Source organism: Astatotilapia calliptera, chromosome 23 (genome assembly GCF_900246225.1).
Source record: "Astatotilapia calliptera chromosome 23, fAstCal1.2, whole genome shotgun sequence".
Taxonomy (NCBI): Eukaryota; Metazoa; Chordata; class Actinopteri; order Cichliformes; family Cichlidae; genus Astatotilapia; species Astatotilapia calliptera.
Window position 1 is genome coordinate 27,024,311 of NC_039323.1, and position 17,990 is coordinate 27,042,300.

Below are 17,990 nucleotides of genomic sequence, written 5' to 3' on the forward strand. Positions count from 1 at the left end.
ACTGTTTCTAGCATTTTTAAAGAAACTTAAATGATCAGGTACCATCTTAAACATTAAAGCCTTACCTCCCCTTTTCTTAAAATTTCTGACATTTTCATTGTGTTCAGTTTAAACTGCTCATTTCAACTTAGTATTAGTTTGTTTTCTGCTTGTGTAAAGGACTTCTTCCTGTCCATTTCTTTCACACTAAAAGTACTTGAGACTAAGTGACTGCGGTTTATAAATTGGCTTACAGAAGTGTCAAAGCCGTTTACAGCAGAAACCTCTTTACTTCACCCTGAATTGAACAATATGAAGACTAATGGGTTTTTGTAGTTATCAAGTGAATGTAGACTACCGTAGCAGAGTCATCTAGGGATCGCAACAGTAGTTATTGTATTCATTCAGGGAATGTAATAGTTGTCTTTGTAGTCTAAGTAATGTAGTTGTCATAGCTGTAAGGGAATTGATTCATCGTCGTAGTCGTCAAGGGAATGTCGTGGTCGTTGAAGTACTTGTCAAGGGAACATCGTCGTAGTAGTCATCGTCAAGGGAACCTAGTTGTACTTGACTACTTGTCATCATTGAGGGAACGCAGCAGTAGTTACTGTATTCATTGAGGGAGAGTAATAGTTGTGGTCGTATCCTAGTTAATGTATTCATCTGAATCCTGTCCTGTATAATTTTGTGTTTCAACTGTTTATAAATTGTTATCAAATCAAATCAATTTATTTATATAGCACTTTTCACAGGATAAAAACCACTTCAAGTGCTTCACAGTAATATAAAACAGAAACACATAAAATACATTAATAATAAAACACAGCACAAATCTAATTAAAAGCCAATCTAAATAAATGAGTCTTAAGTTGCTTTTTAAAAGAATAAATACAATCAAGGCAACGTAATGATGGAGGGAGAGCATTCCACAACCTGGGGGCCACCGCTCTAAAAGATCTATCACCTCTGGTTTTAAAATATGTTCGAGGGACTACCAACAGCCTTTGATTAGAAGATCTCAGGCTGCGAGAGGGAGCGGGGGGTTCTAAAAGATCAGGGCCCGTATCCCTAAAGAATCTTTGTGCAAAAAGTGGCTCCTAGCGGCCAAATTCTAAGAAAATTCTCAGAGTCATGACGTTTTCTTAGAATTTCCCCTAAAAGTGACACGACAATCCCAGTTAATATAAAAGCTATTCCTCAAGATTCCTAGCGCTTAAAAGGGCTCCTAAGGCGAGATCTGCTAAGAGCAGGGAAGAGCACTTTTAGTGGCTTAGGAGTTCCCCTAAGCAGCTGCACAAAATGGCCAACAGAAGAGGCAGGAGAGATGTCCTGCAAACACTGGATGACAGGGAATTATTGAGACGCTACAGATTGGATCGTGCAGGAATCATGTTTGTGGTGGATCTCCTTAGAGATACAATTACTTCACCAACTCGACGCCACAACGCTATTACACCGGAGACGAAAGTAATCACAACCCTGAGGTATTTGGCAACCGGGAAAATGCAACAATGCAGCAGTGATGACTTGGGTCTGCAATCACAGACATTGCTAAAAGCTGAGCCGTGTTACCCTCGTTAAGACCACACTGGACTTGTAACGTTGTGATTTATACTTCATTAAGGACAGCCCCTTGAGATAGGCCATCTTGTTTTCAACGGGGTCCATATGGGAGTGAAAGTACAAAATATGCCAGCTAGGATATTTATATGAGCAAATAAGACACGAATTATTATTTGAACAGGGTGTAATGAGTTTAAGTTTTCACATATTTTGGATTCTAATGTTAGGCTATAACCCCTACAGCTTACTATTCATTTTCCAGATATTTTCTTGAATGTGAAATATTATTTACAATTACAGTCAGCATAAGATTAGAGTGTATAATTATGTTTACTGATTTGAGGGTACATCCTTTGCTCATTATCACCAAAAGCTCATTTCCATCAAACTTGTAGGATCAACCAATCACGGCTTTTGAAATGATGACTCATACCTAGCAACGGGGTCAACCACACCTTCTCACTAAGATAGGATTTTCCATCCATTCCTTGCTCAGAGTTCACTGAAAATGTTCTGGAATCACTTCTAAGCTAAAACTCCTGGCAAGGAATTTTTAGGTTAAGTTAGGAGCTCTCTGAGAGGATTCTCAGAATCTTTAGGGATACGGGCCCAGAAATGTAAGCAGGGGCATCACAATTCAAAGCTTTAAAAGTCAGTACCAAGATTTTAAAATGAATTCTGAAATGTACTGGAAGCCAGTGTAATGAGCGTAACACTGGTGTAATGTGCTCTCTTTTTCGTGTCTTAGTTAAAAGCCTTGCAGCAGCATTCTGGACTAACTGGAGACGATCAAGATTCCTTTTCCTCAAACAAAGAAAAAGGCTGTTACAATAATCTAAGCGAGAAGAAATATAAGCATGAATAACCATTTCTAACTCAGACAGCAAAGTTTGCAGTTTGGAGATGTTTCTTAGGTGAAAAAGGCAGTTCCTAATTAACTGGCCAGAGTGTTGTTCTAGGGACATGGCAGAATCAAACATCACACCAAGGTACCTGAGGCTCAGGTGAACAGATGAGCCAAGAGAACCAAGATGCTGTTTGATTAGAGATATCTGGTTGTCGGGGCAATAATTAATGTTTCTGACTTCTCAGAGTTCAACTGTAAGTAGTTGTCACCAAGCCACTGTTCAATGGAAGCTAAACATTTAATTAAAGAGGACAGTTTATGGACTTCCATCGGCTTAAAAGAGCAATAGAGCTGAATATCATCAGCATAGCAGTGATAAGACACCTCAGGGAACTGCCTAATTATAAGTCCTAGAGGTAACATGTACAAAAGAAAAAGAATAGGACCCAGAACTGAACCCTGCGGTACCCCACATGTCAGATCTTTAGAATGTGACATAAACCGATTCGCAAAAATACTAAAAGACCTGTTGGAGAGGTATGACTGAAACCACTTCAAAGCCAGACCGCACACACCAACTACGTCCCAGAGCCTGTTAATCAGGATGGTATGGTCAATGGTGTCAAAGGCAGATGTCAAGTCCAACAAAACCATGACTGAGGATGCTCCGGAGTCAGCTGACATCATAATGTCACTAGAGACTTTAAGTAATGCGGTTTCTGTTGAGTGACTTTTACGGAAACCTGACTGAAATTGGTCATAAATTTCATGTTTTTCTAAAAAAAAAAAAAAAAAAAAGTGGTAAGTTGATCTGCAACTACTTTTTCCAGAATTTTCGATAATAATGGAAGCTTAGAGATAGGCCTATAATTCTTAAGCTGAGTTGGATCCAAACTGCTCTTTTTTTAATATCGGCTCAACAACAGCATGCTTACAGAACGTAGGGACCACACATGTTAAAAGAGAGGCATTGCATATCTCTACAATAGAGGGGCCAATGACAGAGAGAGCATTTTTAAACAGCCCAGCAGGTAGAATGTCATTTGCACAAGTGGTAATTTTCATTTTATCCAGCAGGAGTGAAAGGTCACGTATGGTCATTGGGTTAAACACTGACAGTAAATGAGGGGGAGGTGGCCCAGAGACACAAACAGATGGTATTGAAGAACCAATGCTCATACGGACATGATCAACTTTATCCACAAAGAAATTCAGAAACTCATCACTTTCAGATATAGATGTCACAGGTACTCGGTGGACCACGGGGGAAACAATAGAGTTTATGGAGTAAAAAATAAACTATCATTGTTTATGTTTTGCTTGTTATTTTCTGCTACTTATTGTAATCATTATTTGCTTAAGCCAGCTTTTATGCTGAAATGTATTCAGGTCCACAGTATAACTTCATTTTTTGTGTCTTCTGCACAGCTACCTGTAGTTTCAAAATGACTGGTGTAGTCGCAGGTACAATAAATCCTTTTTTCCTGCCATTAAAAACATTCAACAGGTTGAATTTCTAAATTTAAACTGAAACAAATTTTAGATCTGAAAATCTTTCAAGAACTAATTCAGACTTCCAGATGAAAAATAAATGAGTAAATAAATTAGGGTGATGAATGAGCACACTGGGATCACACAAGCACGTCACGGAAGGCGGGATGGAGGGCGTGCAGGGGGTGAGGAGGGAGTCGCACTCACCTTGTGCAGGGTTGCCATAAGTAGCAGGGCCTGTGCCAGTAGGTACCGTGGAGGCAGGGAGTTGGGGAGGGGGTGGGGGTACAGGCGGGATCTCTACAGGGGGATTGGGGGCTTGTGGGGGTCCGTCTAGGGCAGAGGAAGGGGGCCCAGGGGCTGTGGCAGTGTTTGGGGGAGGTTTGGTTGCGTTGGACTGGGCAGGGGCTGAACCTGAAGGGGGAATCGTGCAAGGATACAAAGGGGGAGGAAAGATAAGTGAAGGGAGGTTAAGAGAAGGGTGAGAAGGGGAGAGAAATTCAATCCAGAGTTTGTGCACACCGATTCGACTAATGAAAGCCAGAGTGAGCAGTACTCCCAGATTACTCAACAAAGATTAGTGTAGTTAGTACGTTTCAGTCACAATAAGGTCCTGCAGCTCAGAGAAGAGAGGAAGGGGGACAAAAAAAGGGGGTTACCTGGGAAAACGTTGGGTGGGGCTGGGGTTGGAACGGCGATGGGCACGCCCACGCTGCCACTGCCGCTGTTCTCTCGGCTGCTGCTGCGACTGCTGCTGGGGTGGCTGCCTCCGCTGCTCCCACTGCTGTCGATGGGTCGGCAAAAATGTGTCAGTCCACAAACAAACACACCAGCAGAAATTGGAAGAGGAAAAAAAAAAAAAAAAAAAAAAAAAAAACTGCACCATTTGTTAACAATCACAGGAAATAATACAGCCTACATGTAACATGGTTGCAGTCTGCCCTGAAACCAGTATGGAGCTTTTTTTAACCCAACTACAGAGCCACAGGAACAAAAGTCAGGAACTTTGAGAACTACTGACGCGTGGAAAAGTGACAGTCTGTGCTTTATACTGACAGCAGGATATTTTGGTATAAGGACTCAAAAGTAAACTTGAGTGTGAGTACAAAACTACTCAAGAAGGGGCAAAAACCGTGCTGTGAACAAGACGTGTGAATGGTCTCAGTTATGATTTTAAATTAACAATTTTGCACTTGCAAATAGACTGTATAAAAAGATGGCTCTAGCCTCTGTTAAGTAATCTACTTGCCTTTGAAATACAGTTTTGATACAGTTCTCTTCACATGGGGGAAAGGTGGAGACACCAGGTTGTCTGTTCTGTCAGAAGAGAGATTGTTGAAAGACCCAAAACCCCCAATGACCCCAGGTTACATCACTGATGATGTGTCCAGGGGCACCAGATAGTGCATCATAAACTGAATCAAAGAATTTGAAATTTTTCTTTTGTTTTATTTCAAATCAGATGTGAATATCCAACAAAAAGGGTCCAGCTGATCACCTACCACTTGCTACCTGGCTAGCACTGTTAGCAGGATGAGTCAGTTGTTGACTATGACAACAATCTGCATAGTAATTGCAAAAACAAATGAAGGAACACAAGACTTAAACTTGTTTTTTTTAAGTGCAGCCAAATGCTGTTCAACAGAGAGATGAATCTGCCGTCTCATAACAAAAGAACTTGTCAATCACAGGGTAACCACACTCTCGAGTATATGCTAATTTCTTATTATTTTTATATTTTTATTTTATTTAAAAGATTAATTTTACAATCATTAAGACCTAAAAACAACTGAGACCAAGAACCGAATACAGTGTTTACTGTAGTAAAAAAATAAAAAATAAAAAAAAAATTCCCCCGATCAAACTTTTATACCAAATACATTATAAAATTAGGTTTGTGGCCAAATTAAGGTTACTATTGTTGCTTTGCTAGTGACAGCTTTTAATAGCATTAGCTAAATTCTGGGCTAATGCTAAATGAATGCTACAACAGCATCATTGGTCAGTTGCATGTTAATCAGTGACCAATATTAGCATGGCGATATAGGAACGCCAACAACTCAGGATATCACATGGTGCTTTGTTTTCTAACCTCCACTTCTTTCTTTTCTAAAAAAAAATACATAAAATATTGACACACATAAAAATGCAAACACACACACACACACACACACCAGTGTTGGTCTTGTAAAGTTTTGTTGAACTCAGATCCCCAATCCCAATCTTGAAAAGATGCTGGAGTAACTGTTTACACTGAAACTGGCTGATTTTTAATCCTTTGATCCTTTGGGGAAAACAACAGACATTTCCTGAAAGTTCCTGACATTGTTCCCAGGTTCACATCATTTATTTCCAAGTGAAATTTAGATCTATAAATAATTCACCTCTCTAATACAGTTTTATATTCAATCTGCAACCAGCCTCAAGCAACACACAGTTCAGCTGTCTTTTCTGTTCTTAATAACTCACTTCATTAATGTAGCACCCTCAAGAGCATTGATGTGTTAGCGTGAGCTGTATGCCTTTGAAATGACTATGTGACAGTGACAATATTAAAAGAAAAAGTGGGGGCAGCTGGAAGCCTTCACAGGAACACATGACACAGCTGACGCAGTGGCAACACGGGACAAAGACAGATATGAGACGCCGTAAAAGCAGCAGGAAAGATCATGAAACATGGGGCAGACTTTCTGTTGACAGGCGGGAGAGCGCATGGCTGAGAGATGAAGAAGATGAGCTATGGATGAGTGGAGCAGATACACACTCGTGCTGAGAGGAGAGTCGGGGAAGTTTTCCTATTTCTAGAAATACTTGAAACGTTTGGCCAACAGATGGGACACCGTGACGAAACTTTCCATGTTGTTTTCCCCCTCCCAAAACCCCTCTTGCTTTTACTTCTGAGACGGCAGGCAGGGTGGATCTAAGAATATCACTCCGTGTTGGGCATGAAAAAGCTTCATCTTGGGAGATGAACTGACAGTGGATTGACAGGACTGTGGGGGCGACGCTGCCTATTTAATGACTATTACCATAGGAACCTGTGTCTAGCCAAGCTAAATAAAGCTCTGCATCTCTACCTCATGCTTGTTTCTTTGTTGTTATCTGAGCAGCGAGGGGAGCAAACAGGTGAGGAGGTTTCTAAATAATGTGTCAGTCTGGGCTTCTCCTGGGAGCTGGAGCTGCTGATGTGGGCCTGGATGTGAGTTTTAGGAAGTAAGAGTGGTTATAATTTCAACGAGGTACCATATCAGAGAAAGTGCTCAGAAGCTGGATCGCATTTTTAAGTGTAGGAGGGGAGAAGAAGAAAAGGCAAGTAGAGTGGGGCAAAAGGGGGGTGGGGGGCTTGTTTAAAAAGTGTAGAGAGGCATGCTGGGAAGTGGGGTGGGGGTACCTGTACGTGCGGTTCCTCTGATTAACAGATGCAGTGCGTGCAGGGCTCTGCTGGGGGTGCGCCATGTTGCGCGTCGGGCTTGAGACGTAGTCGTTAGGGACAACGGGTGGACGCACCGGCTCAAGAGTCCTATAGGGGGAGTGGCGCCTGCGAGAGGGTCAGGAGGACAGGAGTCGAGAGGAAGGGGAGGGGGGGAGAAAGGAGGGCATCCATAGAGAAGTGTAGGGGGAGGGGAGGGGGGAGAGGGAGGAGGAGAGCAAGAAACAAACAAGTGCAAACTTAAAAAAAAAACAAAAAAAAAATGGGTGATGACAGGTGGTGAAACACTGGGGCTGGCTGGGGTCCACAGGTGAGGGGGGCGGAGTCAGAAATGACGTGGCTGCTGTCAGCTGAAAAACACACTCCCAAGGAGATACACCATGAGTTTGTTTGCACTTAATGAAATCAAGCAACTACTACAATTAAAACTAGTTTTACTGACATGTTTGATTTGTTGATTTATAAGACATTTATTGTTTACGTAAAACTGTATCTATTTTACAGCTGGACAATTGTGGTTCATGGCACAGTCACACTAGGATAAAAACAGGACGTGGTTGTGGTTGCCCATTGATTGCAATTACATTCTTTTTGCATTTGAAAACCACATTAAATCACAAAACAATTGCAACCTGTCTGCAAACAATCACAGTTCGACTCAAACTGTTTGCAATCACTCCCAGACAGGTTGGTGAAAGTTCGCAATCAACTCGAGTCAGTCTCCAACCTGTCTACAATTAGTTTCTTTACAACAGGGGAACCAACTGGACTGGTTTCCAACTGTTGTATCCTATATAAAACCAAAGTTACTGAGTTCTTATGTCATTTTGCAGTTAAACTGTTGTCATGCAGACCTTGTTGCTCAACCTCATTCCATTGCAAAACTGATAGTAGACTGACTGCAAGTTTCAAACGTTGTACGAGCTAGTTTCAGGTTCGTGTCAGTTAAATATAATAAGCATGACGAGGCAAACTGCAATCTAGTTTTTATATATGTTTAGCTTTTGAACAAAGTGCATTGCCCTTCACGGTTAGGTTACACTAGCATTACGCTAGGGTGAAAATGTGACAAGCATTTCCAATTCTTATCATAAAGAGTAAACCCACGTTATCCGTTTGGCTCTAAAAACTCTACAGTAACTGTACTGTGCTTTTATAGAGCCCCTAGTTCACTCAAAGACAAAGTTTACTTGTGGTTTACATAACAACAAAGGCAGTTTATGGTGCAGTTGCTTTACTGGCCTGGCTCCCTTGAGACCAAACTGTGCTTTATGTGGCTCATTACAAAAACTGAGTCTGACACCCCTGATGAAGATCAATGAGAGATGAAGCTTGTTTTGTTTTTTTTTTCCATCTTGCTGGCACTAACTTCAAAGATATTTAAAAGGGACTGTATTTTTCATTGATCACAGTGTTATGGAGTCACAAGCTCATCTGGTTCATGATGTTAAATTGATGCTAGCATTTAAACCTTTTTCAAGAATGATTGGAACAAAGAAAATTTTAATTTAAAAAATCTGTATTACTGCTAGTACAGTTTGTGTTTATATACTCTTTTTTTCATGAAATGATAAAAAAAAAAAAAAAAGTATTCCTGTATGAAATATTATGATGCCACTCAATTTTAGTCACTTAGCAACAATTCCTGAGTTATGTAGTAACTTCAACACTTAGACTCTCAGTGTAAATTAGCAAAAGCAATCCTGAATTTATGAAATTGTTCAAGGGAACTAAAATAATAAAATCAGAGCAACAGGTTTAAATCCCTAAAGTGTTCCCAATTGTTCCCACCCACATCTTCTGAACTATAAACTCCTTGAATAAAAACCTGGAAATGTGTTTTTTCAGCCAGCAGCAGCTCTACGATGATCAGTTTTTAACATGGGAGGGATAGAAAAAAAAAACATAACCCTGAGGTTTTATTGATCTGGGCCTGCAATAAGATGTGCTGGATGTAAATTTCCCAGCTGACACAGTGGGGTGACCCATCTCTGAGCACTGTTGCCATGGCAAAACGCTGCTATGAGGAATATGGGGCAGCCAGGAGTGGGCGAGCTGGGTCACAAACACACAACTCAAAATGAAAACTGAGGTAGTTGAGTAACAGAGGAGAAGGCGACAAATTAAAAATCACACAGAGGATGTCCGCCTGTAGCCACAGGCTGCGGCTGAAGGTGCGTCATGGAGGGTTGCAGCTGTGGTTGATCGGCATGCGTCTTGAAGGGACAGAAGGAGACACACACACACACACACACACACACACACACTTTTTCCACAGAAACACAAACAGCACATCATACATAGGACTGTCCCAAGGGTAAGACATACACACACACAGCATTATGAGGTGCACTAGCAGAGTTCCTGTGGGATAAAACACACCTCCAACAGTCAGGCACAAGACAGACAACACCAAACACCTCTGCAGCTTCCATGAGCTCCGACACAGAACATAACATTAGAATACTCCAAAACTAAGAAAGGACCACAAAACTTCAGTGAAAAGTGACACTCTAATTAAAGTTGCTCCAAAACTACACCTACATTATACAGTTAAAATTAAAGTCTATTAAAGCCATTAACCTGTCACAGCCTGCCCGTATGGCTAAATCTGGCTGATAGTGCTCAATTTAATGGTTAAGATAAAATACATTCACTGTAATTACTTAGCAGCATGAACAAGATATGAGCTGAAAGATACATTTTAAGTTAAATAATGATGATGACTCAAAAAGACATTTTTGGAAAAAGACTCAATCAGTTGAAAATGACATTATCAGAGCAAACTAGAAAGGAAAAAAAAAATCTTCAATTTTAATAAACAAAATGCAATAAGAATGGGGGCTAATCCGGGATTTATAAAAACAAACAAAACAAAAAAAAACAAACAAAAACCAACTTTTTTTTCCTTTTTAAGATGCCTTTAAGAAATAATGGGATCACAGCTGGTATGATTTACACTTAGATTTTTTTTTTTTTTTTAGCTTTAAATACCTTGTGATCATAATGATCATTACTTTTGTATAATGCAGTGCAATATATATAATATGTACCTTACTTCCTAATTAATGGGTCGGCCAATCTGAATGAAAAGTTGCACGAAGATCGTCACACATGAAGTGATTGTTAACAAACTTTATAAAAGATTTGTTATAAATCCCAGTTGATTTTGGTATTCAGCAACCCCCTTGCGAATGCCATTTTTTGTTTGTGTCATTTTAAATGTACGTTGTTTGTACTCAACTTGACGATCACCGAAAGTACCACAGGTCTTATATATAGAAGCTGAATTTGGACAGAAGGTCGGCGTTTGTACATTTTCCATTTTGTTCAACTGAATCTTCTGTATTTTATTCTAATTTTTTTTTTTCAGTTGGGAAAATATTAGTTAAGCATGTAAGTACATCAGTTTCTTTTTACTCATCAGCCAGCATGCATACACCAGTGCTGGGATATAAATAGTGACAGGGTAAAATAGGCTAATATCAACCATGTATCTGTACTGCTAGGCAGGCAGGATTTGATGGGTTTAACGCAGCTAATTGTCTTCTTAAAGTGAAGCTGATAGAAATTAAAATTAACAATATTGTTTGTTTTTCCCATTTGATGCTTTTTCATTTTGATGTCTGATCTAATTTCAGTCAGGAGGAGTTTAACAAGTTTGAACTAAAAATAGAATAAAAGAGCTTTTTTTTTTTCTTCTTTAGATGACAACCAATACAAAACCAATCTCTTCTTCTACAAACCCCAAAATATAAAGTTTCTTTTCCTAAAATAAGGGATTTAAAAATCCTTGTTCTGGTCTTGAATGCCAGAAAAAAGAAAAAAGCCAGGTATTAAATTGGGTACAAACAAAACACAAAAAACAAACAAACAAAACAAAAAACAAAAAAAAAAAAAAAAACAAGAAGAAGAAGAAAAAAAAGAAAATTGTGAACAGACATCAGCTCGTATTTTGCAAACACTGCTGCTTATATTCATATCAAGTATATTATCAAAAGACAACTTTAAGCATCCCAAAAAGAGCAAACTTTAACACACTTGCACACAAAAAAAAACAAACAAAAAAAAACAAAAACCCAACTCTTTAGAATTTAGGGAAACCTATTTAAAAGATGCATGGTGCATGGCTGAGAGCGAGAAACCCTAACAAATCCAAAATTCAGCATGCAGCTTGATGTAAAAATATTTCTTGTATAAAAGAAATGAGGTTGTCTCAGCAGCACAGAAATGTGAACTGGCCCTAAAACAGATTTGAAACCACCCTGAAGAGACTAATTAAACCAGGAGGTAAAGGAGCGATGATGAAACTGGGAGTAACCACGTCCATATGACAGGCCTTGTCGTTACCCTCCCAAAACCGACTCTGCACGCCGTACGTACGTCTCAACACACATCAAGGTGGTTGCACAGCTTACATACCCAAGCGTCCCTTTCCCCGTCATGGGTGGGCTCGGGGGCTTCTGTGTGGGGGGGTTGGTGCGAGGGAGTCCGCCTCCTCCAGCCTTCATGTTCTGAGCGCTGGCCTGTGGCAGGTAGGTGGACATTGGTTTAGAAATCTGCTGGTTAACCATTAGACTTCTTACACAGCTGTCAACCTTCAAATTATCCTTTATTTTGTGATGAGAGTTAGAAGATAAGATCAACAGCACTCCTATAGGAGGCAGCTTAGGTTAGCATGAGGAGGTAGCAACATCTGCCCAAGTAACAAGAATTCATCTCCATCGTCCACACTAAGGCTCAGTTGGTAAGAGCAGGTCATCTACTGATCGGAAGGTTGGTGAACTTGCATCGGCTGCATGGAGGCATTGGGAGGAGGTGCATCCAGCGAGTATGAGTGTGATTGTGTGAATGTTAGATAAAGTGCTTAGGTATAGATAATATATGAATGCTGAATAAATGTGGGTGACTAAGACTTGAAGCAGTTTAAAAAGAAAGAAAATATATTACATGCTAATTGGCTGGTTTTAGAAGTGCTGATGGATAGATTTTGCCTTTGCACACTTGGTCATTACAACCAGCTTTCTGTTGGATAATGATAATAAAGGTCTTGAAACTTTCTGCTTTTCTTTACGTTCTGTCACAGATTCACAAATTGCCACAAATTCAAATTAAAAGTTGCTAAAATGTTAAATTAGGTCAAAGCACATAAAAGTTTGGGGTTTTTTTTAGTCATAGCACGACAAAGTACAGGGAGACGGCCTTCAGTAGGCTTATCTAAGTCAGACAGTCTGTTGAAAGGCATAACAGAAGTGTCAGAGTCAAATTAGGCTCTCCTATGTAACACAATATTATTATCATCATCAACATCAACTAAAATATAAAATCATAACAGTTGGTGTTGATGATACAAAGCTGGTTGTTGTGATTCAATTGTGGTTGTAGTAATCAAATATAAATTGCAGTTTACGCGACACATGGATGCAAATATGCTCCAAATTATGGTGTAATGCATTTGCATTTCCTCTCATACCAGCTGTAAATTTTGCATCTTTCAAGGTTTTTCCAGGTTTTATTTCCAAAAACGACAACATGAAGCGAATACTGATATTTCTACTTTTTTGTGCATTAAAAATGTGACAGGAAAAGGATTTTTCACAAGTTCATTTTTAACCTCCTAAGACCCGAACTCTTCCACGACATGCATTTTTAATTTCTCTTTGATATTTGGGCATATTGGGGCCCGATGAATGTAAAAATAAAGAATTACCAGATTTTTTTTCAACCTTATTTTTGATTTTAAGAAAAATAAGAGCCACATATGAGGATATTCGTTTAAAATTTTGATAGAACAGTAGCAGTATAATGTCCTTGTAAGTGGATATCAGGCCCTTGTAGAGCAAAATTTAGTATTTTACTCTAAATAACCCAAAATGTGATGTCCATGTATGTGGACGCCAGGTCCTAGGAGGTTAAAGCATTTTTCTGAAATATAATCTGAATATCTGTAAGCAAACACATCTTTAACTGCAAACAAACCAAAAATGTAAAAGAAACCACAGACACAACAATACAAAACATCCACAAATCACAAAAAGCCCTTCCTTGTTTGGGGCTCTTACTTTGGAAATCTTACCTTAAACCTTTGCAACCACTACAGTTGGTAACAAAGATAAAGTTAGGCAAGCATAAAGAGAGAGAGAAGAAATCAGGTGATTAGTGTGTGAAGGAGGAGAGGAAAACAACAGTTGTTCAAGCTTGTGCTTCACAAAGCCGAGCTGGAGAGATCCGGCCAACAATAGCTTAGTGTTTAAAATCTGAGGAATTCGACCTTCATAAGGTTGAAAGCCAGCGCTTCGGTTTTCTGTATAAACAAGCTCGTCATTGTTCAGAAAGTCAGCAGGAACAAAGCTTTAAGAATCAGCCTCTCCCATGATTTTATTAAACATAAAATCATGAGAAAAGCCTGTTTCCAGCTGCAGGTGACAGGCTTAATGTCCTGGCCGTCACTGGCTCCCCGTCCATGTGAAAAGCCTGAGTCATTGATTTTTTTCTTAGATTTCTTGACTTTGAAAACCACTGAAACCTAATAATAAAGAACATGACCTCTACAAGTCCTTTGCTTATCTTTAGACTTTCATCAGTGAGCAGCCTGGATTAATTCCGACATTCAAACACATTTCCATGGTCTTCTTTTGACCCCTAAAGTTAAGTATTTGACAGTACTGCATGCAAAAAAATACCAATATAAACTAAATTCTATCCCTTAAATCAATATTTAAGTATTGTATTTAACTATTTAAGTAAGTGATGTGATTATTTTTATATTATAAAAATAATCACATCACTCTTATAAACTGGCATGTGGTTGGTGACTTTTTAAGACTACTTTTGGCCAAATTTAAGGGAAAAAAGCCCAGAAACAGCACCTTAACTCCGTGGCCCATGTCATCTAGCAGGCTGTAGTCGATGGGCTTGCGGATGTATCGCACAGGCCTCTCAGGGTTGGCCGGGGCGATGATCTTGTGCGTACGGGACGTGTTCTTGTTGGTGGTGAGGATGCCGATCTCCCGCCGTGCTACCTTCTCTTTGTGGATGTCCACCGTCTAAGGATGAGAGGCATGTTTTCATTTCTTAAAATTAAAACACTTAGTCCTGAAAGCCTGCCAAGACTTTATTAGGAGGAAGAGGTGTTTCAGAGTGTTTCATAATTTAGGGTTTTGATTGCTTTGAAGTATCTGTTGCATGTTGAAACCCTTTTATCTTTCGATCCAGCGTGCAGCTCCAGCACACATATTTACCTGCAATGCAGATACACTGAATTATACATTCATTATCCACACAGTCACATCAGCGTCTGGTCCATTTGGATAGTAAAACTTTATTAAAACCTCATTAATCAGGCTTACACAGTGCTTAATACCCAATAGAAAAAGGACAAAGAGAATTAAAAGGCCATATTTAACTGTTAATTGTGCTTTGAGAACTGATGGAGGGGGTTCCTTCTTGGCAGGTGAGTCAAAAGCCTGATTTGTTTAACTTCCCTCACCTGTGAGATGTGGTTGATGGAGGACTCCATGCGGCGGAGCTGCGAGGCCTGGATGTCCAACATCTGCAGGACATTGTTGGCCAGCGTGTTGATCAGGTAGGCTACGCTGGCCAGAGACTGGGTGGTGTAGTTCTTGGTCTCCTCCAGCGCCCTCTGCTTGTCTGGAGACTGAAGAAGAGAAATGGATATTTGACTTTCAAAAGACACGATTTGCATTTCATGGAAAGCAAACGATGCAGGTTTTACAAAGTGATGAAAACTGAGGGAGCAGAGGGGAAAACACAGCCTGTGTTACCTGAGGACATTCTGAAAAAATGCGGACTTTAAGTGGGCCACCTTTACACTACAAGATTCCTGCATATTTTGTAGTGCTTGTTGTACTCAGATGAGTCTAACAGTTTAGACAAGGGCCATGTCAAAACACAGAGGAAATCCCACAGGGGGCATTTACACACTTCCAGGGCTACTTCTAGCCTGCTGTATGAGGGTGGGCAGCTACAAAGATTAGAGGTTGCAGCAGACGACTGGTTCCCCCACAGGGTTCTGGCATCTCTGAAACGACTGTGTTTGCATTTGATCCCTGACAAAAACAAGCAGAATATAAATGGATTGTTCCAGTCGGCTTGGCTTCTACAGGAAGAACAGCAGTCAACATCTGCACATTTATTCTCTACAAGTGCAGAAACATAAGAAGACAGAGATGTTCTGCTTTTGTGTCAAAACACTTTCTGTAATGAGTACTACAATATTGTGCAAAAGTCCTCATTTCTTTACATTTTCTTTGTGTTTTTGCATTTCAGTAACATACTACACCTAGTTCCCGTTTTCCTAACAAAACATAAAGGCAAGGCAAGGCAAGGCAAATTTATTTGTATAGCACAATTCAACAACAAGGTGATTCAAAGTGCTTTACAGAGACATTAGAAACAAAAACAAATAAAAAGCATGATTTAAATTGATTAAAACAAGCAAACAAACAAACTAACTAAACACACACATTTCACACCTGTTCGCGCGATCTGAACCCTTATCGTAAGTGGAGCTACCAGTCCTTCTGTGGACGAGCTACTTTCTATTTTAAATTCCCTGAATTTAAAATACTCTCTAGACCCAGTCTAGACCCAGTTGGGGAGCTACCCAGAGCTCTAATCCCACACCTGTTCGCGCGATCTGAACCCTTATCGTAAGGGGAGCTACCAGTCCTTCTGTGGACGAGCTACTTTCTATTTTAAATTCCCTGAATTTAAAATACTCTCTAGACCCAGTCTAGACCCAGCTGGGGAGCTACCCAGAGCTCTAACCCACTTAACAAACAAACAAACAAACAAACAAAACAGTATGTAAAATCAAAACAGATAAAATCAGAACAGTAGATAAAATCAGTAGTTAATGTAAGTTTTGAAATTTAAGCTTAAAAGTGTGGATTTGGTGCTTTATTCAAATGCAGCTGAGAATAGGTGAGTCTTCAACCTGGATTTAAATAAACTGAGTGTTTCAGCTGATCTGAGGCTTTCTGGGAGTTTGTTCCAGATATAAGGAGCATAAAAGCTGAATGCAGCTTCTCCGTGTCTGGTTCTGACTCTAGGAACTGATAAAAGACCGGATCCAGATGACCTGAGGGATCTGGAAGGTTCATACTGGGTCAGGAGGTCACTGATGTATTTTGGTCCTAAGCCATTCAGAGCTTTATAGACCAGCATCAGAACTTTAAAGTCTATCCTCTGACGGACAGGCAGCCAGTGTAAAGACCTCAGAGCTCGACTGATGTGGTCCATCATCAGTGCCCTGATGATTACTGTAGCAGCAGGAACAGCAAGGTGCATATTATTATAGGCTAAAGGTGATATCCACTCAAATAAAATGTCTATTATAATGCCAGCATCTCTTCAAAGAAAAAAAAAAAAAAAGATGTTATTAGGCTGTTAATTCTGTAAAATTGGTCCATAAAAAGTACACAACAATGTTTAGGAATAACACTAACAAAGTAATTAAAAACGTAGTCCTTTCAAAGACCCTGCCGCCAGTCAGAAAGTGTTTGCCGAAATGTCAGCATGCAAACCAAGCAACTGTTTGCACATCTATACACTAGAGCAGGGCGATATGACCAAAAATATTTATCACGATATACATTTGAAAATTTGCGATAACGATATAACTGACGATATAATTGACACTAGACAAAATACTTTACGACTCCACAACTTTATTAGTGCAAACAAAAAACAAAACATCAATGTATTTTCACTTAAACAAGCAGATGTTTTTTTTTATGTTGATTAAAGTTATATAAAAATGTAACAGTGCAAATGCAAATTCCTTGCTGACAGTTTAACCAAAAGGCATTTCCAGTGGAAATTGGCCGACATATCCTCAGCATAACCATGTATAACATCCACAAAACTTAAAAAGAGGTTATACACACACAATACGGTAATATTATGTTGAAGCACAGTACGTATCACTCCGCGAGGCGCCTGCCTACGATAACCGTAATGCTCTGACAATCCATCAAGTGGTGCGGGTTCGTAGCTTAGCAAAGTCGTACTAAAACATCTGACAGATTTTTGAGCACCGTGTACGACATAAAATCGTTTCGAGGTCAGTAAACACAACCAAAATTCATACATAAGGCACACGGGATTATAAGGGGCACTGTTGATTTTCAGAAAAATCAAAGGATTGATTTTAAGTGTGCCGTATTTTCCAAAAAGCACGGTAATAACGACGGCCCGCTAGCATGCGCTACCTAAAATAGTGCTTTGTTGTGTATCTGACGGACGAAAGCTAAACCAGCTCCACACCACTCAAGTTGCAGCAATTTTACAAACCGATTCTAGTTCATCTGTTTCATTCAACGATCCGCTTTCACCCTTCTCATTCTCTGTCGCCGCCAGCTTTTTCCACCATGTGCATATGGAAACAGAGGCACTGTGCATGCGCATTTTACCCATATTCTATCGTGATATTTCATTTTCTTATCGTTGCCCAACATTATACCGGTATTACCGTGAACGGTATGATATGGCCCAGCCCTACTATACACACATTTTAGCCTACAGCCACTGGTGGCTGAAATCATCATTTAACCTCACATGTATAATTTAGCCCCTGTGGGGAAGACGGACTATCAGAAGAGAACGATACAAGCACAGAAAGAACACACACACTTCAAAAGAAAGTTCCCAGGCTGG

At 39.8% G+C, this 17,990-nt stretch overlaps 1 protein-coding gene across 12 annotated transcripts in view; it reads right to left on the reverse strand.

Moving 5' to 3' along the window:
• Positions 1–17,990, reverse strand: part of LOC113015636 (abl interactor 2) — a 32,987-nt gene that overhangs the window by 9,334 nt on the left and 5,663 nt on the right. For 4 of the 12 annotated variants that reach the window (XM_026157702.1, XM_026157700.1, XM_026157699.1 and 1 more), the window contains exons 2-8: positions 14,800–14,967; positions 14,180–14,356; positions 13,387–13,404; positions 11,733–11,836; positions 7,272–7,418; positions 4,540–4,664; positions 4,088–4,294 (exon numbers count right to left, since the gene is read on the reverse strand). In XM_026157702.1, coding sequence (XP_026013487.1) covers positions 4,088–4,294; positions 4,540–4,664; positions 7,272–7,418; positions 11,733–11,836; positions 13,387–13,404; positions 14,180–14,356; positions 14,800–14,967 — 946 coding nt within the window. The remainder of the gene's footprint in view (positions 1–4,087; positions 4,295–4,539; positions 4,665–7,271; positions 7,419–11,732; positions 11,837–13,386; positions 13,405–14,179; positions 14,357–14,799; positions 14,968–17,990) is intronic. The other 8 variants (XM_026157708.1, XM_026157706.1, XM_026157704.1 and 5 more) reach the window with 5 other exon arrangements.